General features: G+C 44.2%; 3 protein-coding genes across 14 annotated transcripts in view; 1 reads left to right on the forward strand and 2 right to left on the reverse strand.

The window, feature by feature from the left end:
• The window catches only part of ints1 (integrator complex subunit 1), a 105003-nt gene extending 94579 nt beyond the window's left edge, over positions 1-10424 (reverse strand). The window contains exons 1-5 of one of the 3 annotated variants that reach the window (XM_080206441.1): positions 10051-10424; positions 9466-9563; positions 8071-8352; positions 4357-4553; positions 3310-3447 (exon numbers count right to left, since the gene is read on the reverse strand). In XM_080206441.1, coding sequence (XP_080062567.1) covers positions 3310-3447; positions 4357-4553; positions 8071-8352; positions 9466-9520 — 672 coding nt within the window. In that variant the 5' untranslated portion in view covers positions 9521-9563; positions 10051-10424. Of the gene's footprint in view, positions 1-3309; positions 3448-4356; positions 4554-8070; positions 8353-9465; positions 9567-9847; positions 10029-10050 lie in introns of those variants that run through there. The other 2 variants (XM_080206440.1, XM_080206442.1) reach the window with 2 other exon arrangements.
• Positions 10425-10558: 134 nt separating this feature from the next.
• On the forward strand, positions 10559-21946 carry LOC145354883 (ADP-ribose pyrophosphatase-like). 5 transcript variants are annotated; one of them, XM_080206459.1, is made up of 8 exons: positions 10559-10916; positions 12874-13128; positions 13766-13873; positions 17676-17762; positions 19750-19774; positions 20646-20795; positions 21080-21164; positions 21416-21946. In XM_080206459.1, exons 1-8 carry the CDS (start codon positions 10822-10824, stop codon positions 21559-21561), a joined length of 951 nt encoding a protein of 316 aa, XP_080062585.1. In that variant the 5' UTR covers positions 10559-10821; the 3' UTR covers positions 21562-21946. The 5 variants fall into 5 exon arrangements, with proteins under 5 accessions (XP_080062585.1, XP_080062584.1, XP_080062586.1 ...); XM_080206458.1 differs by having other exon boundaries at positions 10560-10916; positions 19750-19858; XM_080206460.1 differs by having other exon boundaries at positions 10573-10679; positions 19750-19858.
• Positions 21947-22046: 100 nt separating this feature from the next.
• The window catches only part of gaa2 (alpha glucosidase 2), a 45738-nt gene continuing 44753 nt past the window's right edge, over positions 22047-23031 (reverse strand). For all 6 annotated transcript variants that reach the window (XM_080206446.1, XM_080206444.1, XM_080206447.1 and 3 more), the window contains exon 20: positions 22047-22711. In XM_080206446.1, coding sequence (XP_080062572.1) covers positions 22649-22711 — 63 coding nt within the window. In that variant the 3' untranslated portion in view covers positions 22047-22648. The remainder of the gene's footprint in view (positions 22712-23031) is intronic.

Genomic DNA, 23031 nt, shown 5'->3' on the forward strand with positions numbered 1-23031 from the left:
GGTGCGAGGGTAGGTGACATTACGGGGTCTAAAGTTGAGGAGATGGTACAGGTAAGGGAAGAGGCCGAGGATGTCCCAATAATAAAGGGAGTAGGGGGCGTGAGAATGGTTGGTGGCGTTACGGCAAATAGGGTCCAGGTGAAGGCTGGGATGAAGGCACTTTATCTGAATGCACGAAGCATTCGGAATAAAGTGGATGAGCTGGTGGCGCAGATCGGCACAAATGGATATGATCTGGTGGCCATTACAGAGACGTGGCTGCAAGGTGACAGGGACTGGGAGCTGAATGTCCAGGGGTATCAAGTGTTTAGGAAGGATAGGCGGGAGGAAAAAGCGGGGGGCGTAGCTCTGCTGATTAAGGATAGCATCACGGTGGTAGCAAGGGATGATATTGGAGCCAAAGAGCAGAAAGTGGAATCGTTGTGGGTAGAGATTAGGAACAGCAAAGGGAGGAAGACGCTGGTGGGTGTCGTCTATAGGCCCCCGAATAATGATCTGGAGGTGGGGCGGGCTGTTAACACGCAAATAAGTGCGGTGTGCAGGAATGGGACGGCCGTAGTTATGGGGGATTTCAATCTACATATAGATTGGTCGACCCATGTTGGACGCGGTGGGCTCAAGGAGGAGTTCTTGGAATGCTGCCAGGATAGTTTCCTGGAACAGTGTGTGTTGGAGCCAACGAGGGAACGAGCTATCTTGGATCTGGGGTTATGTAATGAGGCGGGTAGAATTAGGGACCTTGCGGTGAAGGATCCTCTTGGGGAGAGTGATCATTGTATGGTGGAGTTTCTGGTGCAGATGGAGGAGGAGAAAGTGGGTTCCCGGACGCACGTCCTTTGTTTGACCAGAGGGGAGTACGGTAGGATGACAGAAGAATTGGCGAATGTGGACTGGGGGAGCGCTTTGGAAGGTAGGTCTGCTGAGGAGCAGTGGAGGATCTTTAAGGAGATCTTTCTTGGTGCTCAGCGGAAATTTATTCCGATGGTCAAGAAGGACAGTAGGAGGAGAGGTAATAAGCCGTGGATAACGAAGGAGGTGAAGGAAAGTGTTAAATTGAAAGCGGAGGCGTTTAGAGTTGCTAAGAGTAGTGGGAGAGAAGAGGATTGGGAGAGGTTTAAATGTCAACAAAGATTGACAAAGAAGTTGATAAAGGAGGGTAGGAGAAATTATGAAGCTGGGCTTGCGCTTAATATAAAAAAGGATAGCAAGAGTTTTTATAAATATATAAAAAGGAAGAGGCTGGCTAGGGTGAACGTTGGTCCCTTAGAGGATGAGAAGGGGGACTTAGTGGTAGGGGATGGGGATATGGCTGAAGTCCTGAATAACTTTTTTGTTTCTGTCTTCACGGAGGAGGACGTGAATAGTTTGCCGGGTGTTAGAGATGGAAAGGTGGTAGGACTGGAGGGACTTAATGACATTACTGTTACTAGAGAGGAGGTGCTCGACAGACTGGAGGGGCTGATTGTGGACAAGTCGCCAGGACCGGATGGAATGCATCCGAGGGTTCTGAAAGAAATGGTGGAGGTGATAGTGGATGCCTTGGTGGTTATTTTCCAGACGTCGCTAGATTCCGGGGAAGTGCCGGAAGATTGGAAAACGGCTAATGTTATGCCGTTGTTTAAGAAGGGTGCCAGGCAAAAGGCAGGGAATTATAGGCCGGTTAGTTTAATGTCTGTTGTAGGTAAAATGTTAGAATCCGTCATCAAGGAGGAAATAGCGAGGCATCTTGAGAGGAATTGCTTGATAGAGCAGACGCAGCACGGTTTCGTTAAAGGGAAGTCATGTCTGACAAATTTATTGGAGTTCTATGAGGATGTGTCTAGGGCAGTGGATAGAGGAGAGCCGGTGGATGTGGTCTTTCTTGATTTTCAGAAGGCGTTTGACAAGGTACCTCACAGGAGGTTATTGCAGAAGGTCAGAGGACATGGAGTTGGGGGTAGGGTGTTAGCGTGGATAGAGCATTGGTTGTCAAATAGGAGCCAGAGAGTGGGGGTCAATGGGTGCTATTCGGATTGGCGGATCGTGACTAGTGGAGTGCCCCGGGGGTCGGTGCTGGGGCCTCAGCTATTTACCATTTATATAGATGATCTGGAGGAGGGAACTGAGTGTAGGGTGTCGAAATTTGCTGATGACACCAAGATTGGTGGAAAGGCAAATTGTGCAGAGGGTGTGGAGAGTCTACAGAAGGATCTAGATAGGCTGGGCGAATGGGCCAGGAAATGGCAAATGGAATTTAATGTTGGCAAGTGCGAGGTGGTCCACTTTGGTAGGAATAATGGTAGGAAGGATTATTACTTACGTGGGGAAAAACTGCAGCAGGCGGCGGTGCAGAGGGACCTTGGGGTCCTTGTGCATGAGTCGCAAAAACCCAGCTTGCAGGTGCAGCAGGTGGTCAGGGAGGCGAATGGGATGCTGGCCTTCATAGCGAGGGGGATTGAATATAAAAGTAGGGAGGTCTTGCTGCGGCTGTATAGGGCATTGGTGAGGCCACAGCTGGAGTACTGTGTGCAGTTTTGGGCGCCGTACTTACGCAAGGATATTTTGGCCTTGGAGGGAGTGCAGAGGAGGTTTACTAGGCTGATGCCGGAGTTGAGGGGGTTGAGCTATGAGGAGAGGCTGAATAAACTAGGCTTGTACTCGTTAGAGTTTAGAAGAATGAGGGGAGATCTCATTGAGACATATAATGGGATGAATAGGATAGAGGTGGAGAGACTCTTCCCGCTCAGAAAGGATAATAGGACTAGGGGGCACAGCCTCAAGATAAAGGAAGGGCGGTTTAGAACGGAGTTGAGGAGGAACTTCTTCACTCAAAGGGTGGTGAATCTCTGGAATTCTCTGCCCGTTGTAGTGGTGGAGGCTGCCTCGCTAAATATTTTTAAGACGCGGGTCTTAAGTTCCTCAGTGCCCTCAATGCCAGTGGGAACAGTGGCACCATCCAGAATCCCAGGAACACTGAGGGACCCCATGTCAAATGTGTATAAACGTGGGTTGGGGCAGGGGCGGGGGGAGAGTTGTTGTTTGTTTGCTACAGCAGTCAGGAACCATGCATCAGCCTCTTCCACCCTTCAACTCAACTGGGAAGGTTCTGCCATCGCTGGGTCATCTCAAAAAGATTAAGTGGACTCAGCTGCCACAGCTCCTGTTAAAATGAGCTGGATTAAATTCTGCCCTAAACCTCAAACCATTTATGAAGGATCAAAGTGAGAGAAAGTAAAAAGAACAGATTCCGCTACTATTGTGACACGGCTGTGTATTTAGGAGACAATCCAATGTCACCACCAATATTAAATTTACACTCCTTAGTTGTACCTTGACAAAGATTTCAGGCCAGTTTTCATCTTCCTCGTAAGCTGCCATGAGGAGGTTACAAGCAAGTACAGACACCAAACTGTTCCCTTTGGCTTTGAAATTAATGGAGGCATCACGTCGAAGCAGGCTACACAAGGCCTAGTGGAAATATGATATTAAAGACATGTCAATAAAACTTGGGTAGCGCTCCTTTTCATTCTAATTTTCTTTCCATTCTTCTCCTGAAGTGTTGGGTGTTCACTAAAATAGCAGAGAATGTAGAGGGAACATACAGGTCTTTCAGTCCAACTGATCTATGCAAGTGTTTACACTCAAGAGCATCCTCCCCTTCCTATTTCATTATACCTATTCCCCCTCACTATTTTCCCTATAAAAACATCCACACTAGTATTACAAACAATCTGTAATGACTGCATGGCAAAATGTGGCACCCAGCATATAGTGTAGGTTAGAAAGATGCCAGATTGGATTCATCATCTGCTCTTGGCCAGCTCCATCAAGTGGGTATTTTCTTGAAAGAGGCATTATGTGCAGTAAACTGAACTGTTCCTTTTCATAAAAGGAACTAAATCATTTCAGTTACAGTTAACTCTTTCACCTCAACTAAAACAGTAGAACCAAAGGATATAGCTTTCATTTGTAAAAAGTTAAACTCAAAACTAGTCTGCCAGCAAGTGAATGATCAGCTTATGTAACAGATTCCCTCGGGAATATTTTGTATTGATTTATTCAAACGCAAATTAGACAGATTTAATGTAGGAAACAATACTTTTGGGACACAGTATATGAGTCATTTGAAACATGATGTGTGGAGTGTGTCACATGCTTAAGAGCAACAGGTGACTTTGGGGCTATGATTCCCAAAATTTTCCATCACAGGAGTGCTCCTCACTTCACATTTGAACGGATGGAGATCAATTGTGGTGGCTCATCAAGAATTCAATCATTGTAACAGGATGGTTGAAGGCAAATTAGATGGAGTTGATCTGATTTTCTTCAGCAGTTCCTCTTGTTACTCCAGGATAATCCATACCTACCAATGCTTACCTCAATGACACCCTCTGTTGCAAAGATGTTTGGTTTGATTTTGGCCAAGTACATCAGGCTGAGAAACAGCGTGGTGTCTGGTTTCACTCGGTTCAGCTTCATCTGCTTCACTGCTCCGCACAGCAACCCCTCAATACAGTCATCATTTCCATCCAGTTCCGCAGCCTCTATTTCATCCAGCAGCGTCGCTGGGGGAACTGCAGCAAAAGTAACTCAAAATCACTCACTCTTCTTAACCAAACTGTTTTAGATGAATATAGAATTGCATCCCGTGGCGAGAGATGGGTGCCTTTCATTCCACATTTGCAAGATTTTGTGGCTCAATCAGCTAACTGAGCTATACAGCCAGGAGGCATTGAATTCCTAGATATTCAGCTCGGGTCATGGGACAGCACTGCAGAGTAGAAATCAAGGTTGGGATTACTTGGTTCTTCTCTCCAGCTGGATCTTCCCATCCCACCGCAGGCAACTCCCTGCCCGGCAGCACAGCAAATAAGCCATATAAAACACCCTGGATTTTAACAGGACTGGAAGATCCGCCTCTGCTGCTGGAAAACACATCGAGGAGAGACTGAAAAATATCTGCCCAATGGCCTAGCAGCAGCTAAAGAAGCATAGCAGGGGATTAAACCAGAGAGATTGCTAGTTTATAAGGTCCAATTAATGTACATAATGAATCTAGTGATCCATCAGAAGAGATCTACGTTTAAAAATCAATTACAAGTGATTGAAGGGCCAAACATTCCTATTTTTCATCAATGGTTTTCAAATGCCTACGTTACATCAGTGACTACACTTCCATTGACTGTGAAGTGCTCTGAGATGTCCAGGGTTATGAAAAGGACTCTATAAATGCAATCTTTCACTCAAAGGAAAAACATTCAGGGTTACAGAGAAGTGGATCTAATTGGCAGCTCTTTCAGAGGGTCAGCACAGGCACAATGGGCCAAGTGGTCGCCTTCTGTACTGTAAGATTCTATGATTCAGAAAAACTCTGCAGATCAATTATCCTTACAAACCGGTGGAGCATCTGACAGTGTTGCTGCCGAGCACTGAATCATGGATATTAGTCAAATTCATTGATTAATATTGTAATCTTTATTCCATTACTGTGAATGTTACCATATATCATGGGTACCCAACATAAAGTATGCATTGGGGAAAAATAAAACAAAACTTGTCCCACAATATTCATCACCTTATAATTTCTAAAACTGAATGGATAAATGGCATTTAACATGTCTCAAGTTTAGATAATAAATTACTTCAACACCACTTCAGACATATTTATCACCTAAATGGATCGCTACATTGTAATCACAAACAGTTCCTACTGCAAAGTAATTGTTTCTTTTTCATAAATAGAGCAAAATCCAAACCTTGGGAGACCATCAAAATTCAAAAGAGCATTCGGCCTGTTGTGTTCATGCTGGTTCTCAACTAGGGCAATTTAGCTACAGTTGGATCTATCCCTAGCTTTGCCCTATAGCCCTGTAAGTTAATTTTCTCTTCAGGTGCTAATTCAATTCTCTTCCAAAAGTCACAATCGAAACTGCCTCTACTACTCTTCAGGCAGTGCATTCCCAATCCTAACCATTCACTACGTAAGACTGTTATCCCTTGTGTTGCCTTTGGGTTTTCAAACCATCATTTTAAAATCTGTATTCTTTGATTCTTGACCGTTCTGTCAATGGAAACAGTTTCTTGCTCCAACTACTCTGTTTATACCCCTCAAGATTTTGAACACCTCTATCCAACTTCTTTCCTTGGAGAATAACTGCAGTTTCTCCAATCTATCCAATATCTGAATTCCCTCGTCCCTGGAACCATTCTCGTAAATCTTTTCTGCACCATCTCCAAACTTTCATAATCTTCCTAAAATTCTGTACCCAAAATTGGACATAATACTGCAATTGAGGCCAAACCAGTCTTGTATTTTAAGAAAAATCATAACTTCCTTGCTTTAGTATCTATGCCTATATTTATCAAGCCCTTTTAATCATTTGCCATTTTCATTTTATTTATGCACATATACCCTACATCCTTCTGCTCCTGCACCCTATTCCAAATTCTGGGTCGTTTGCAAATTTTAAAGTTGTGTGCTGCACACCCAGATTTAAGTCATTTATACAGATCAAGAAAAACACTAGTTTAGTACCAACTCTAGGGGAATCCCACTACACACCTTCCTCCAGTTCAAAAACTACCTTTCATCACTACCCTCTGATTCCCATCAGTAACCAGCTTTGTGTCCTTGCTGCCACTGTCTCTTTTATTCCATGAGCTTCAACTGACAAGTTTATTATGTGATGCCTTATCAAACATTTTTGGAAATCTACATACAACATGAACAACATTAACTAACTTGATCGAGTTTTTTGATGAGGGTAAACACAATTTGCTTTTAATAAATCTATGTTGGCTTTCCTTAATTAATCGGCATTTGGCCAAGACTATTAATTTTGCCTTGAATTATCATTCTGAAAGCATTCCTACCACTGAGATTAAACTGACTGACTTGTAGTCACTGAACTTACCCTTACATACGTCTTTGAACAAGGGTGTAATATTTGCAATTCTCCAGTCCCCATGCCTAACTACCATAAGTGGCCATTCCCTGTACAATTTCCACCTTTACTTGCTTCAGCATCCTTGTATACATCATCTGTTCCTGGTGTCAAATCAAGTTCAAGTACAGCCAACCTTTCTGTGCCCCTGCTTTATCAATTTTAAACCTATCTGATTTCTCAATCACCATCTCTTTCATTATGGCTTTGGTCATAACCTCTTCTTTGATAAGGATAGATGCAAAGTACTCAGTTAGGACCTCAGCCTCTGATCCTTTTCTGGACCCTAAGTCAGTGCTACCACTCCTCTTACTATCTTTTTACTATTTATATGCCTCCAGAAGACTTTTGGACACCCTTTTGTCAGCTGTCAGACTCTTCTCACGCTCACATTGTACCTCTTATTTCATTTTTCATTTCCCCTCTGATCATTTTCTATGCAGCCTGTTCCTCCCTTGCACTATTAACCCGAGATCTATTATACACAGCCTTTTCCTGCTTTATCTTATTCTCTGTCTCATGTCATTCAGAGAGCTCTTTCCCTCTTATGAAACGTACCTCAAATATACCTGAACCACCTCCTCCTCAAGGACAGAAACTTAAACCAAGCAGTAATCACTCTGTCAAGTTTAGACTACAAAACTTGAAAGATGGCCTGAAAAAGTTTCTGCTTGCCATCCTATGGATGAAATATTAAACCAAGGCCCTGTGTGCCCTCTCAGGTACACATAAAAGATTCCCCTCATTATTTCAAATAGCAGGAAATTTCTCCTAGTATCCCACACAACAATCATTTCAGTTAGCATCCATAAAACTTTGAGGTCATTCTCTCATTGGTCATTGTGGGAACTTGGCTGACTGTTTCCTATACAGAAAGTGACTTTAGAACATGCTTAAGTTATTGCAAAATTCTTTGAAGCATCTTGAGCTTGTTAAAGACGTGAAATAAATGCAAGTTCTTTCTATTTAGAAATTCTGGAAATGTTTGAACGAATTAAAGAATAACAAAAAGAACACTGAATATTGATGCAACACTGTTTAAACATCAGGAGTAAGAATGTGGAGAACTGTACTGTACTTAACACCAGGTATTAGGTCATGAAGCCAAGTGCATACCAGGCGATGTCCTACCGTTTGCGACATTTACCTTCAATTGGTATGACAGATGGCTCTTTAATCGAAGGTGATATGGCCCGTTTCTCTGCGACTGCAGCCTCTGCTAGACGCCCAAGCGCGCTCAGTGGGGGAGTGGAAGAGATTTTTGGACGCTTTGAGAGGCCAGAGGTTGAAGTCATGGCCGATGATCCCTCTCTCTTCCTATCAGACTGCAGCCCCGTCTGTGCTGGTTTCAACAGTGTTCCTGATGCTTTAACATCAGACGCCTGGCTCTTCGAACCCAGTGCTATAAAGTCCCCAGGGGGCGGATGACCTGAAGCAAATAAAATGAAGAAATGCAAGAAAAACGAATGAGATGGGGGTGTGTATGGAGTTTGCAGAGTTATTCTCCCATCTATGAACCTTAAAAATAAATTCAATAATAATGGGAACAGGGAAAGGCCATTCGGCCACTCAGGCTTGCTTTGCCATTCAATAGGATCACGGCTGATCCAACATTCCTCACATCCACTTTCCTGCTCTTTCCTCATAACCCTTGATCCCCTTACTGATCAAAAATCTATCTATATTCACATATATACACACAAGGATTATATATACACAAGGATTCTGCCCCCCCACAGTGCTCCGTAACAAGGAGTTCCAAAGACTCTCAAACTACTGAAAGAAGAAATTCCTCCACATCTCAGTCTTAAACTGGCACTCCTCTATTGTGAGACCATGCTCTCTGGTTCTAAATTCTTTCATGAGGGCAAAACATCTTCTCAGTATATACCTTGTCAAACCTTTTCAGAATCCTATATGTTTCAAGTAAGTAATAGCAGTAAGGTTTGTCTCTTCAAATTTAGAATTTAATACCAGGAATAATAATGGAGATTAGATACATGTCCAGCAGCTAAAGTAGATTGAAGAGGGTTTTTCTGAAGAAGAGGAGTTTTCCTGTCACACTGTCCTTTCAACTTGACCAGAATATGGGCTGCAGACACTCTCAAAACTGAGATTGATCAATTTTTGTATGGCAAAGGTATTACAGATTAGGGAACCAAAGAGGGTAGATAGAATTAAGATCAACCATGAACCAACTGAATGGCAGAACTGGCTTAAGAGGCTGAGTGGCCTATTCCTGTTCCAACTTTGGCGCAACAGTTCCAAACTAAATGGCAGTCTGATCATCAAGTTCTTGTAGATCAACAATGTTAATGCTGTCCTACCTCTCGCTGCACATTTTTGAAATTGGCCCACTTGGAATCCCAGGTCCAATTTTAAGGAATCCATACAGGAAACAAAGAATGCAAACAACAGAATGCTGGTGCATTTGCTATCAGCTTCTTCCAGGCAGCTCTCTACCAAGTCCAATGTACTAAGCAATAACTTTCTGACAAAAGAAAATAAATCCATAGAATTTATAAAAAGAGGCTTCACTCACCACTGGGTTTGGCACTGCTAGGGCGCCGGATTGCCACAGCTTTTGGCCGGTTCATCCTGGCAAACTATACACTTGTCTTTCCGTACAACTATCCCAGCCTGCTAACAAATTACACAAAAATGTTAAAATGGAAATAAAATAAATCTGCAAGTGCTGGAAAATCAAAAATCATAAAATGTCTGCAGTCCATCCACATCTGGAAAAGACAATCTCCATTTATGGTGTGGACCTCTCATCAGAGCTATAGACGCACTAACAGATCATACGAAGAGAGTAAGTCCTTTCAATTCCTTTCAAACAGATGTTTTGACACTGAATATTGAAGATAATTGCATCTTCAAACATTTGTTTTGAATTGTTTTTTTAAAAAGTCCACCTTCACCTGTCTGCCCGCCTACATTACAGATTTATGCATCATTCGTTATGGCTCAGTGGCACTTCTGAATCAGAAGGATGATGGGTTCAAATCCTGTTCCAGATAACAACAGTACAAAATGCAGGAGAATGTATCAATGAGGGAATGCCACACTATCAGAAAGGCCTCTTTCTTTTTCAATGCGATATTAAATCAAAGCCCCATCTAACCTTTCAGGTAGATATGAAGATTCCTAGTCAATTATTTTCCCTGTTCTGTTTTTGACCAGTATTTATCTACCAATCCACATGACTATCTGGTCAATATCATACTGCTGATTGTGGGATCTTCCTGTGCGCAAATTGACTGCCGAATTGCCTATATTACAATAGCAGCTGCATTTCATTGGCTGTAAAGCACTTTTGGAGGTTCTAAGGATGTGACAGGCGCTATAAAAATGTTGCTCCGTCGCTTGACCCGAACTAAAGCAGTGGCTGGGACCTCTTAGTCCGGCCAAGGGTAGACGGGTTACACAGACACCTATGCACTCTGGGCCTTCCCCCTCTGCCTGCCTGGGGCCCAAGGCCAGGGCTGCTCCGATCCTGTCCGCACCCAAACCCTTCCCCCGGCCGCGCGCGCGCACATACACAGGGAAACTTCCTCACCCGGAGGCAGAGCGCCGCGGACCGGAAGTTGTGCAACCGACACTGGCTGGCGCCGATATCCTGTCAATCAACAGCGTGGGGCGGGGCCTGGGCTGTGGGGTGACAACGCGGGGTCAGTGAAGATAAGAGAGGCTGCTCCAGGCTCCACTGTGAATTCAAGTATAAGGTTATGACTGAGCCAGACTGCAGAGGCTGTAAGCACAGTTTGGTTGTGATCAGGAGTTGGGAGTGTGAGAAGGGGCTGTGAGTGTGAACAGCCCTAGTGTAAATGTTGTGTGGACAAAAGCTGAAAGTATGGACTGGAGGTGTGATGGGACTGGATGGTAGTCAAGGGGTATGAGTAAGGACATTGCGTGCAAACAAAACCCCAGGCATCGGATTATGGCTGTGTGCACTTCTCTGCTAGTATGCTGCATTTGGACCAGACACAGGTACAGTGACCCTGAGAGATGGCACACCTGAACCCCAGGCTTTATCTCTGGTCAATGCCTCACTCATGTTTGTACAGCACTGCTCTCTTTAACATGATGTGGAGATGTCGGCATTGGACTGGGGCTGGCACAGTAGGAAGTTTCACAACATCAGGTTAAAGTCCAACAGATTTATTTGGAATCGCAGGCTTTCGGAGCGCTGCTCCTTCCTCAGAACTCACCCAAAAGGTTGTTATTCCAAATAAACCTATTGGACTTTAACCTGATGGTGTGAGACTTCTTACTCTTTAACATGGGAGGAAGAACTGAGAAAACAAGAAGGTGCCATACTGGGCCAAATGGCCACCATCTGTGCTATATATTTTCTGTGTTTAGGAACTAGGCATCTCAATGATGCAGATTTGAACAATTGTTTTGTTTGTTCAATTTTTTTAAAATTCTGTTAGCTCCTTGGCTCATTTGGTGCACTCTGTGTTTGATCTAAGGCTGTGCCACACTTGGTGATCGTAGCCCAGGTCAGCAGTGGTGGTGTTACAATCCACTTACCATCCTCCTGCATTAGGGAATAGAAGCATCAGGATTTTTCACTCTGTGGCCTCTGCTGCAAAATACACTCATGCAGAATCCAGTTGAAGAAGGACTCAATTTTTACAGCACCTTTCACAATCCCAGGATGTCCCAAAATGCACTTACAGTCAATGAAGTACAGTTATGGTGAAGTCACTGTTGTAATGCATAGCCAATTTATGACAGCAAGTTCCCACAACCGTCAATCTGATGATAGTTAGATAATCCATTTTTAGGTATTGATTGTGCAGTGAAAAATGGCCTAGACATCAGAATATCTTCCCTGATTTTCCTCAATTTAGTCCCATGGGAACTACATCCAGCTGAAATCACTGATGGAACCTCAGTTGAATATCTCTTGCAAAAGACAGCGCCTCTGGCTGTACAGCACTACCTTGGTACTACACTAGAAAGTCAGTCTAGATGTACGTGCTGAAGTCTCTGAAGTGGAACTTGAACTCAAAATCTTTCAATTCCGAGTGAGCCATGATTAACAACGATGCCTACTGTAGCTGAAAAATCTTGACACAGTTGAGTTACTGAAAATGCTGCTGGCTAACATCTTACTACAGCCCAGCATTGGCAGAGACATCAGGATAAAATTGAGTGGTTAATAAATTGTAAAAATGCTAAATGCCACAAAGGAAGATGTCCCTTTTAAATCTCTTGTCTGATTGTAAATTTAATGGAGGAAGTGAGTCAACAACATAATTTTTTTTCATCTTGAGGTTTCTATTCCTGTTCACGGCAACCACTCAGCAACTGAAATGTAGAAATAATTGGTTCTTTTCAGCCAGTAGACACTCCTGTATTGTCCAGTGACCAACAGTGACTGATTTCTTGACATCGGTCTGCTGAGGAAGACCAATCAGCAAGGGTTTCTTTTTTTTCTAATCAGGAGCAGCCTCAGAGATCACCAGCAGCTTCTCAATCTTCATCGATCAAGGTGGGGCAGCAGAACACTGGAGACTAAACGAGTGATTGGAGGAATGATAATCTAACAGACGTGGGAGGGATACTGAGCAGGTAGAGAGAGACAGGAGTGGGTGCAGAAGTATCTAAAATTGCCCTTGAAGTGTCTGCAACATATACGGAGTAAGATTGTACTTGGAGATGTATTTGTGATTTAAGTCATACTTAAGACCCAGATAAAATCAAGAAAATCTGAAAATTTGAATTGCACAGAATATGCCATTCTGAATTTAGTAAAGAACTTGCATTTAAGTAGTGCCTTTTTTTAAAAGATGTCGTAAAGCAGGCACAGCTTAATGAGATGCTTTTAGAAGAGTAGTCGCTGTTGCAGTGCGGTTTATGTATTGAGAGAGTTGGTTTCTTAGGAGTTAGAATACTGAGTAAACAATTTCCTAATGATAAAGTGTTTCCATTTCAGTGTCAGCCTCAGCCAGTCCAGTTGGTACAGGCCTGAACCTTATCCAGTGTGCCCTGCCTTGCATCACAATATGGGAACCCCACTGATGATTCACATCAAAGCACGAAGCTCACCCTACCCAGGTTCACAGGTCAAGCGGTTCCCTGTCCCTGACAACTATGTCAGCTGGAGCATCCCATGGCCAGAATACGAGCCAGTGGACTATACTGCAGATATCGTCAGGGCTGGGCCTGAATGGGCAGACCCTGACATCAGGTAATATGGGGAATAGGAGAGGGACGGCGAAATCTCTCAGTGCATGCGAGCTGTCTGGCTACGATTGTCCCTCCCTCTGCGTCTGCCTCCTGGCGAGGGTCCCTCCCTCTGCGTCTGCCTCCTGGCGAGGGTCCCTCCCTCTGCGTCTGCCTCCTGGCGAGGGTCCCTCCCTCTGCGTCTGCCTCCTGGCGAGGGTCCCTCCCTCTGCGTCTGCCTCCTGGCGAGGGTCCCTCCCTCTGCGTCTGCCTCCTGGCGAGGGTCCCTCCCTCTGCGTCTGCCTCCTGGCGAGGGTCCCTCCCTCTGCGTCTGCCTCCTGGCGAGGGTCCCTCCCTCTGCGTCTGCCTCCTGGCGAGGGTCCCTCCCTCTGCGTCTGCCTCCTGGCGAGGGTCCCTCCCTCTGCGTCTGCCTCCTGGCGAGGGTCCCTCCCTCTGCGTCTGCCTCCTGGCGAGGATTCCTGCCTGTGAGGGTCGCTCCTTGTGTGTTTCTATCCCTCCCTGGGAGGGTGTCTTAGCCTGGGTGCAACTTTGTTCCTTTTTCAGTTTCATTCCATCCATCAGTCTTTATTTACTTGCACAGTTTAAAAAAATATTCGTCGTCAGTCATTTGTTTCTTCTTCAACATAACACTTGTGACACAGGAAGGAAGGACAATCGGAAGATGGTCCACGATTCAATGCACTGGATAGTGGAATAGATCGGAGAAGTATTCTGGGTTCTTATGAGCTGGATGAGGACAAGCTGCCACGGTAAGTACTGATCTCAGCCTTTCGTTTCAATTTGATGGTGACCTGCCAAAGTTAGAAGCAGTGAGAGTCTCAGATTCCTCGATTTTAATTGCTCTATAGTTGGCTTTCAGCTGCCTGGGTCCTGAGCTCTGGAATTCGCTTTCTAATTTAGATTTTGTTTGGTAACGCTTCTGTGAAGTACCTTAAGATATTTTACTATGTTAGAGATGCTATGCAAATGCAAATTATTGTTGCATTAAAGAAAATTGTGACAGCTCCACTGCCTGAGTTGCTAACTAGTGTGTAATTTGGGCACACACACACTTTGAAATATCAACGATTGAATCTCTATGCTGTGCTGAGTTAGCACATCTCCACTTGAATAGCATTCAGGAATAGTACAATTTGGTCTCAGCTCCCCTGACAGGCGGGAGAGAAAAATCTGTCCAGATTAAAAACCGATGCGTACAGAGCGGCTAAAAATAGTGGGGAATTACAAGATTGGGAAAGATTTAAGAAACAACAAAGAATGACTAAGAAAGCGTTAAAGAAAGGAAAGATAGAGTATGAAGCTAAACTAGCTCTAAATATTAAAAAAAGTAAAAGTTTTTACAAATATATGAAGAAGAAGAAACTGGCTAGAGTGAATGTTGGACCCTTGGAGGACGAGAGGGGGGATTTAATGATGGGTAACAAGGAAATGGCTGAGACTTTAATGAAGTTTTTTGTGTCGGTCTTCACGGAGAAGGACACAAATAGCTTACCGAATATTAGAGGGTTGGTAGGAGATGAGGTCCTTAATACAATTACTGTTACCAGAGAGGTAGTGCTTGGTAGACTAACGGGACTGAAGGTAGACAAGTCCCCGGGACCGGATGGAATGCATTCCAGGGTTCTGAAAGAAATGGCAGAAGTAATAGCAGATGCCTTAGTAATTATTTATCAAAATTCGCTGGACTCTGGGGAAGTACCAGCGGATTGGAAAACAGCTAATGTTACGCCACTGTTTAAAAAAGGTAGCAGACAAAAGGCGGGGAACTACAGGCTGGTTAGCTTAACGTCCATAGTTGGAAAAATGCTAGAATCCATCATCAAAGAAGAAATAGCAAGACACCTAGAAAAGAACGGTTTGGTCAAACAGACACAGCACGAATTCATGAAGGGGAAGTCGTGTTTAACGAATTTACTGGATTTTTATGATGATGTGACTAGTGCGGTAGACAGAGGGAACCAGTGGATTTGGTGTTTTTAGATTTCCAGAAGGCATTCGATAAGGTGCCTCACAAAAGGTTGCTGCAGAAGGTTAGGGTACACGGGAAAAGTGTTAGCGTGGATTGAGGATTGGTTATCTAACAGGAAGCAGAGAGTTGGAATAAATGGATGCTTTTCTGGTTGGCAGTTGGTGACTAATGGAGTGCCGCAGGGATCGTATTGGGGCCTCAACTGTTTACCATATACATAGACAATCTGGAAGAGGGGGCTGAGTGTAGGGTAACAAAACTTGCTGATGACACGAAGATGGGTGGAAAAGCGAATTGCGTGGACGACGCGGAAAGTCTGCAGAGAGATCTGGATAGGCTGAGTGAGTGGGCGAGGATCTGGCAGATGGAGTATAACGTTAGCAAATGTGAGGTTATCCACTTTGGTAGAAATAATAGTAGGAAGGAATATTATTTAAAGGGTGAAAAGCTGCAGCATGCTACTGTGCAGAGGGACCTGGGGGTCCTTGTGCACGAATCGCAAAAACCCAGTCTGCTGGTGCAGCAGGTGATCAAGAAGGCGAATGGAATGTTGGTCTTTATAGCGAGGGGGATAGAATATAAAAGCAGGGAGGTCTTGCTGCAACTGTACAGGGTACTGGTGAGGCCGCAACTGGAGTACTGTGTGCAGTTTTGGTCCCCTTATTTGTGTAAGGATATATTGGCCTAGGAGGGAGTACAGAGAAGGTTCACCAGGCTGATACTGGAGATGAGGGGGTTAACTTATGAGGAGAGATTAAATAGACTGGGTCTGTACTCGTTGGAGTTTAGAAGGCTGAGGGGGGATCTTATAGAGACTTACAAGATAATGAAGGGGCTAGATAGGGTAGAGGTGGAGAGATTCTTTCCGCTTAGAAAAGAAAACAGAACTAGAGGGCACAGCCTCAAAATAAGGGGGGCAGTTTAGAACAAAGTTGAGGAGGGACTTCTTCGCTCAAAGGGTGGTGAGTCTCTGGAATTCTCTGTCCATTGAAGTGGTGGAGGCTACCTCGTTGAAAATATTTAAGTCATGGGTAGATAGATTTCTGATAGACAAGGGAATTAAGGGTTATGGGAAGAAAGCGGGAAAGTGGAACTGATCCACTTCAGATCAGCCATGATCTTATTGAATGGCAGGGCAGGCTCGAAGGGCTAGATGGCCTACTCCTGCTCCTATTTCTTATGTTCTTATGCTTCAGTGCTGATTGCTATCCAGTAACTTCCACTGGAAGCAGGAGGTCTGCGGCTGTCGGATGAACTGAAGCTTTCTGTTATTGAATGTCATTGTTAAATATGAAGAGCCATCATTAGAATGAGATACCCAGATGTCAGTCCACTCTTGTGAACTGTACCCCAGCATGAAGAAAAAAAAGACTTGCATTTATATAGCACCATTCATTACCTCAGAATATCTTAAGGCACTTAATATGTTTTTCAATCCTGTTGATTGAAGGATGAATATCGGCCAGAACACGTGCTCCAATTCAAAATGATAACATCTTTTACATCCAACTGAGATGGATTTAATATATTATCTGAAAGACGGCACCTCCAATACAGCAGCACTCCTTTCAGTCTAGGTTGTGTGCTCAAGTTTCTAGAGTGGGTCTTGAACCGACTAGCTGCTAACTCAGTGCTCAGCTGAACCACTGAGTCACAGCTACTGTCATAAACTATCACTTTCAAGAGAGGATGCATAAAGAGGGAATGTGGATGTTGCTAAAAGGTAGCAGATTGATGTGACCTTGGCATCAAAAACAGCTGTAAATGCCTCAAAAGACACTCAGATGGGAGGTTCTGTTGAGCCAGAAGATGCAGTTAATAGTTTGCAGAGGGTTTACATCAAAATGCTAAGTGAGCAGAGAAATAGAAAATGAAACAGGAAGCTGAGAAAAGTTTTAAAAAAACTGAAAAGGGCACTGTAGAATTATCACAAGGAGACAGGGTGTGGTGCCTGGGGGTAATAGTAAGCTCATCGCTATTAATGGGGTCTAGACAAGGAACAGCACAATTTCCAAAGCAGATACGCTGTTGGATTCAAGCCGGTGTGTTGAGGAATAGTGCCAAAGGTGAGGTCAAAACATTGGTCAAAGCTCACTTAGCATAGCGTGGTCAGCACTGTTGGAGAAATGACACGTCTCCCAATATGACATTGCTGAGAAGAGGAACAAAAAAATCCCCACATCTAAATGGAATGAGTGAGAAAGACAATCTGCAGAGAAGATCAAAAAAAGATCTCATTGAAATTTAGAAAATATTAAATAAATTAGTCGTTGAATAGAACTTCAAAGCATGCCAGAGAATCGGCCAGAGGGCATCATTTTAAATGAGTAAAAAGTACATTTAGAACAGATAGTGAAAATAATTTTATTCAGTGTGATAATGGTCTGCCAGATAAGAGGTCACCATTCTTTAGGTCAAGATCTTGCATGTGGAATAAAAACAGAAAATGTTGGAAATACTGAGGTCTAGCAGCATCTGTGAAGCAAAAAACAGAGTTCATGTTTCAGGTCTGTGACCTTTCACCAGAACTTCAGGTGAAGATAACCACTGTTAATGGATCATGCTCCTGATGTTACCCCTAGGAATCCAATGGGAAGAACGGGAATCAAATCTCGAGGCCTGCTGGGAAAGTGGGGACCAAACCACGCTGCTGATCCCATTGTCACACGGTATGTACAAAGAACAAAGAACAACCCAGCACGGGAAACAGGCCCTTCGGCCCAACGAGCCCGCGCCGCCGCATCACCCTACACCTATTCTACCCTGCGTGTCTACGAATAGAACCCCTGACTTAGCCAGATTCAGGGGAGAATAGTGTCAATTTGGTAAAACCAATCAGCCTAAGAGCACATCTTTGGGGTGTGGGAGGAAACCGGAGCGCCCGGAGGAAACCCACGCATCCACAGGGAGAACGCACAAACTCCCACAGACACAGGCCCAAATCCATGCATCTGCACAGCTAGCAGTGCTAGTCACCGAGCTGTTGCGGCGCCCGTCTACCGGTCCAGGATCAAGCACACACACCGACACGAAGTACTAGGCCACTCCTGGAACCTCCAAGAGTAGCCCACGCACGACCCACTGTGTGCATGCCCCTCGTTTGACAACGAGGTGGACCTCCACCTGCGGAATAAAAGACAAAAACGTTAATCACAAGCCTGCCTTTCCGGTGTCTCCCGAGGTTCTAACCCTTATTTAATAACCCCTACCATAACCGTCCATCCTCGTTTCACTCGTGTGCCTACCTAACTGAACCTTAAACGAGTCCAACGTTCCCACCTCCACCACCCTACTCGGTAGCGCGTTCCATACCCCCACAACTCTCTGCGTAAAGAACCTTCCTCTCATATCCAAATTATACCTCTCCCCCCTCACCCTTAAATCATGTCCTCTTGTATTTGTAACCAATCTAGGGAGCAGTCTCTCACTATTGACTCTGTCTATTCCCTTCAGTATCTTATATACCTCTATCATGTCCCCCCTCAATCTCCGTCTTTCCAAGGAGAACAGTCCCAGTTTCTCCAACCTTTCCTCGTAACCCAGCCCCTCCATGCCAGGCAACATCCTGGTAAACCTCCTCTGCACCCTTTCCAGAGCCTCTACGTCCTTCCGGTAGTAAGGTGACCAGAACTGGACGCAGTACTCCAAATGCGGTCTAACCAACGTTCTATACAACTGAAGCATTAGACGGCAGCTTTTAAACTCTATACCCCTTCCTATAAAGGCTAACATTCCATAAGCCTTCCTGACAACATTCTCCACTTGTGTCGCAACAAGCAGACTGAGTGAGTCAACCTGTCATCAGTGCAGGATCAGCATGTTTACATAGATCTGATCCTGGCTGAACTTCACATTGGCTCCTTATAGTGAAAGGAAGGGAATTTTCATTTATATAAGTCCAACCTCAGGATGTCCCATAGTATTTTACAGCCAATGAATACTTATTTTAAAATACGGTCACTGTTGTAATGTGAAAAAATGCAGAATTCAATTTGCACACCAAGATCCAACAAGGAGCAATGACCAGATAATCTCTCTTTCATTTGCTGATATTGGCTGAGAGCTTCCCTGCTGTTTGAAATAGTGCCATGGGAACTTCCAATTCCACTGGAGAGGGCAGGTGGGACCTTGGTTTGATATCTCATCCGAAAGCTAGTACTTCATACAATGCAGCATTCCCTCAGTCAAACACCAAAACATCCGTCAAGGCTGTTCTCAAGGCTCAGGAATGGGATCTGACCCCATGGTCTTTTGCCTTGTGGAATCAGAGGATATGGAAGCTCTGCTGTACCATCATTTCTGTTGTAGATTTGAAGCTAGGTGGCAGTGATGGGAGGACAGTGTCTGATCTATAGAGCTACTGAGGCACCAGTCTAAGCCAGAGCAGTCAAAGGTTTTCTGTCAGAACTACAAATTTGCCTTGTCCTTTTGACCAGAACTGCTTGCTGTCTATTTCCCTCGCCATAGGGCAGCAGTTTCTCCCTATTCTCCTGTATCAAATGCCCTCATAATTTTGAACAGGGTGCAGAAAACATTTGTCATCTGATAGTCAACTCTGTCTCACCTGTGACCTCCAACTTCTCTGTGATAACTCTTTGTTTTATCAATAGTCCTGTCCTGTTGCTGACTGAGGAATGTTTTCATTCTCCCTTGCAGGTGGAAGAGAGAGGCAGGCCAGAAGGTAATTCACAAGCTATCTGGCAAACCCATTCTACAGTTTGTGGCGATAAAGCGGAAGGACTGCGGGGAATGGGCGATTCCTGGGGTGAGGATAATGTGACACTTGCACCAGGCTATCTGTTCAAAAACCCCTCCCAAATTGCCCCCACATGACCCTATTCCACCATGGTTTTTCTTTCCCCAGATGTTTTCCATAGCAGTATCTTTAATTCTTCAAATTCTTTAAAGAATCTTTAATTCTTGCCAGCAGGTGGGTTGGCAAACCTACTCTGATCATGTATGGAACATTAAAAACAGAGCAGACACTAAATAACTCTGGTTCTGTACCAACTCCCAACTTTGTTCCCCCAACATCATCTCATTTTTCACAATCTAATTCCCCGTCCTGACACCAATTCACTACCTCAGGACATTTTCCCTTATTGCGGGTGCTATATAAATGCTAGTTTCTGGTGTTACTGAGGTCCAGGTTCACAAGTAACCCTAGCCCAAAGTTCCAACAATTTAAACAGTGAGGGTCATTCAATAATGGAGGGTCCTCTGCTGCCTTCACCTAGACCCATCTCTCTGGGTAGAAAACATGACTTGGAGCAGCATCTCTGGCTCATCTATTTTCTCCCTCACGTCTGGAGCCTGTAATTTGTAAAGAAAGGAGTGAATCTGGAGGTTCTGCTTTTCTCTCCCCAGGAGCACTCGTCCTGCTAGTCCTCTTGCTATCGATTAAACTAGTTTGGAGATGTAGGCCACTAGAATTTTGCCCCTGAGCAGATTACAGGGAGAGATGCTCTCTTTAAGAAGCTGGTCTTATTGAGTGCAGTTCCCCTCAGGACTGAAGGGCAAGTTGCTTTAATTGCCTCTCCCTCTTGTGGTAGGGAATGGTGGATAATGGTGAACTCGTGTCAGCGACCCTGAAGCGTGAATTTGGGGAAGAAGCACTTAATTCTCTGACTGCCTCCAAGCGCGAGAAGGATCGCTTGAGAAGACTGTTCCAAAGCATTTTCAGTAAAGAGAAAGCCAAAGAGGTGAGCAGGCGGAGAGAAACACTTCTTTGCTGTCACTTATCCAATCCTCACTCTCTGGGGCTGAAGCTGGGGTGGATCGGAGCAGGAGGAAGGACACAAGGGATTGGACCAAGTGTGGGAGTGGAAATTTAGGGGTGGCATGGGGCATGAGGGGCTCATGATTAATGCCAGGAAAGAGGGTGAACATCAGTTGCACATGAACCACTGTCAGGAAAATTGGATTGGTCTAGTCCACTGCAATCCACACCAGTTCAACTGATTGGTTTCCTAACTTTCTAATCCAGGTGTATGCAGGATATGTGGATGATCCTCGGAATACCGACAGTGCCTGGATAGAGACAGTGGCAACAAATTTCCATGATGACACAGGTACATAAAAGGATGTGAACTTTGAGGTGAGAAAGGAGGGGGGAGAAATGAGGAAGAAGAGCAGATTCCTCTGCCACATTTCCAATAATCCAACCGGGACGGCACTCCAAATGTACCTCATTGGCTGCAAGATGCTTTGGGATGTCCTGAGATAGTAAAGGTGCTGTAGAAATACACATTTTTCTTTCTATATAACCAGTGGCAAAGAATCCTATGAATAGCTGGTAGTAATGTGTTACCTCTTTTTCTAGGGAACAGTGTGGGACAGCTGGATCTTCAATCGGGTGATGATGCTGGACATGTCCAGTGGTTTGACATTGACCAGCAGCTGCAGCTGTATGCCACACATTCCCATTTCCTGAAGAGAGTTACTGACCTGTGGGATGCTCACTGGTAGCAACAAACGGTGAATGACGAAATTCAAAGGACATTGCTGCAAAGTGAAGTCTACAAAGAAAAATGGGTATGGGCAGGAGTTAACAAAATTATCTTTTCAACAAGCATGTGCTGATGTTACTTTCAACCTCTTGTACAGTTTCAAACCCCACTTTGTGCGTGGACTTCAATAAATTCAATGAGAACACAGGGAAAGAACACAAGTCAAAGTTGAGCATTTATTATGAAATCATACCGTGCAGAAAGAGGCCATTCAGCCCATTGTAGCTGTGCTGGCTGTTTGAAAGTGCTATCCAATTACTGTGGTTCCGATCCTCTTCTCCTTGTCCCAGGGCCCTGCAAATAATCTTTCCTCTAGATACTTATCCAGTTTCTTTAGTGAATCCATTATCACAATGCATTTCTGATTGCTGCTTAGACCCCAATACATCATCCACGGCAGGTATCAATAGTTCCATTAAGTAGACAAGGAAACATGAGCCAAAATTAAAATGATTTATGCATCCATTTTATTCTTTTATTTCACTTTTTTTTAAAATTACACAGTGGAGATGCTTTACCCTTATATCCAGTGTTTATACTCGTTGTATTCTTTGCTGGAAGTGAGTTTGGAAAAGGACAAGGGATGAACTGGTTTGATTTATCCTCACTTGCAGTACAAGCAGCATCTGCCTAGAAGCCTCATTTTATGCATTAATACCATAGTCAGCAAAATATCAACTCTGCCAAACATTTAAATTGAACACAGTTGATGGGACAGCTCAAAAACAGGCTAAACGACAAAGGAAAATCAGAACCAAAAACCACAGCAGGCTAGAGAACATGTAAACATTAAAAATAGGTTTTCGGACTCTCTGGCTATAAAGTATTTGGTGAATGAAGCTATATAAATGCAAATTTGTCTGTGAATGAGTTTGGAAATATGGGCCTCTTCAAGGAAGGTACACATCTTAAACAGCCCACCTGTGCTTTCTGTCCTTCAGTGTAAACTGGCCTGTTGTGTATTTCCAAAAGGTTTGCATTGCTTCAAGCTCGGGCCTGCACGCCACAGCAGGGTGAATCCTCAGTTTGAAGTTTAATGGCAGATATTATGACCATGTAATGTGGAACCCTTTATCAAGAGGGAGGTGTAGGCTATTGACAGTCAGAACCTGCAACATGACCACAACAACGTCTTTGTTCAGAATGGGGCTTTTACATGCATCATTTAATTGACAACCTTTTCAGGTATGAACAATGCCTAGTATATGAGCACCAGTCAACGTACAGTACCTGCTTTGAGTAAAATGTTCCAAAGTATTTTTTTATAGGAACATTATCAGACAAAAGCTGACACCAGGCCAAAGGTGGAGACATTAGGACAAGGGGCCAAAAGCGTACTCGGAGGGAGGGAAGGCGGGTGGGCAGGCAGGCAGGCAAAGAACTTCAGAGGTGGTGGGATTCCAGAGTTTGGGACTGAGATGACTAAAGG

This window comes from Carcharhinus amblyrhynchos, chromosome 18 (assembly GCF_965287045.1).
Source record: "Carcharhinus amblyrhynchos chromosome 18, sCarAmb.v2.hapA, whole genome shotgun sequence".
In the NCBI taxonomy this organism is placed as follows: Eukaryota; Metazoa; Chordata; class Chondrichthyes; order Carcharhiniformes; family Carcharhinidae; genus Carcharhinus; species Carcharhinus amblyrhynchos.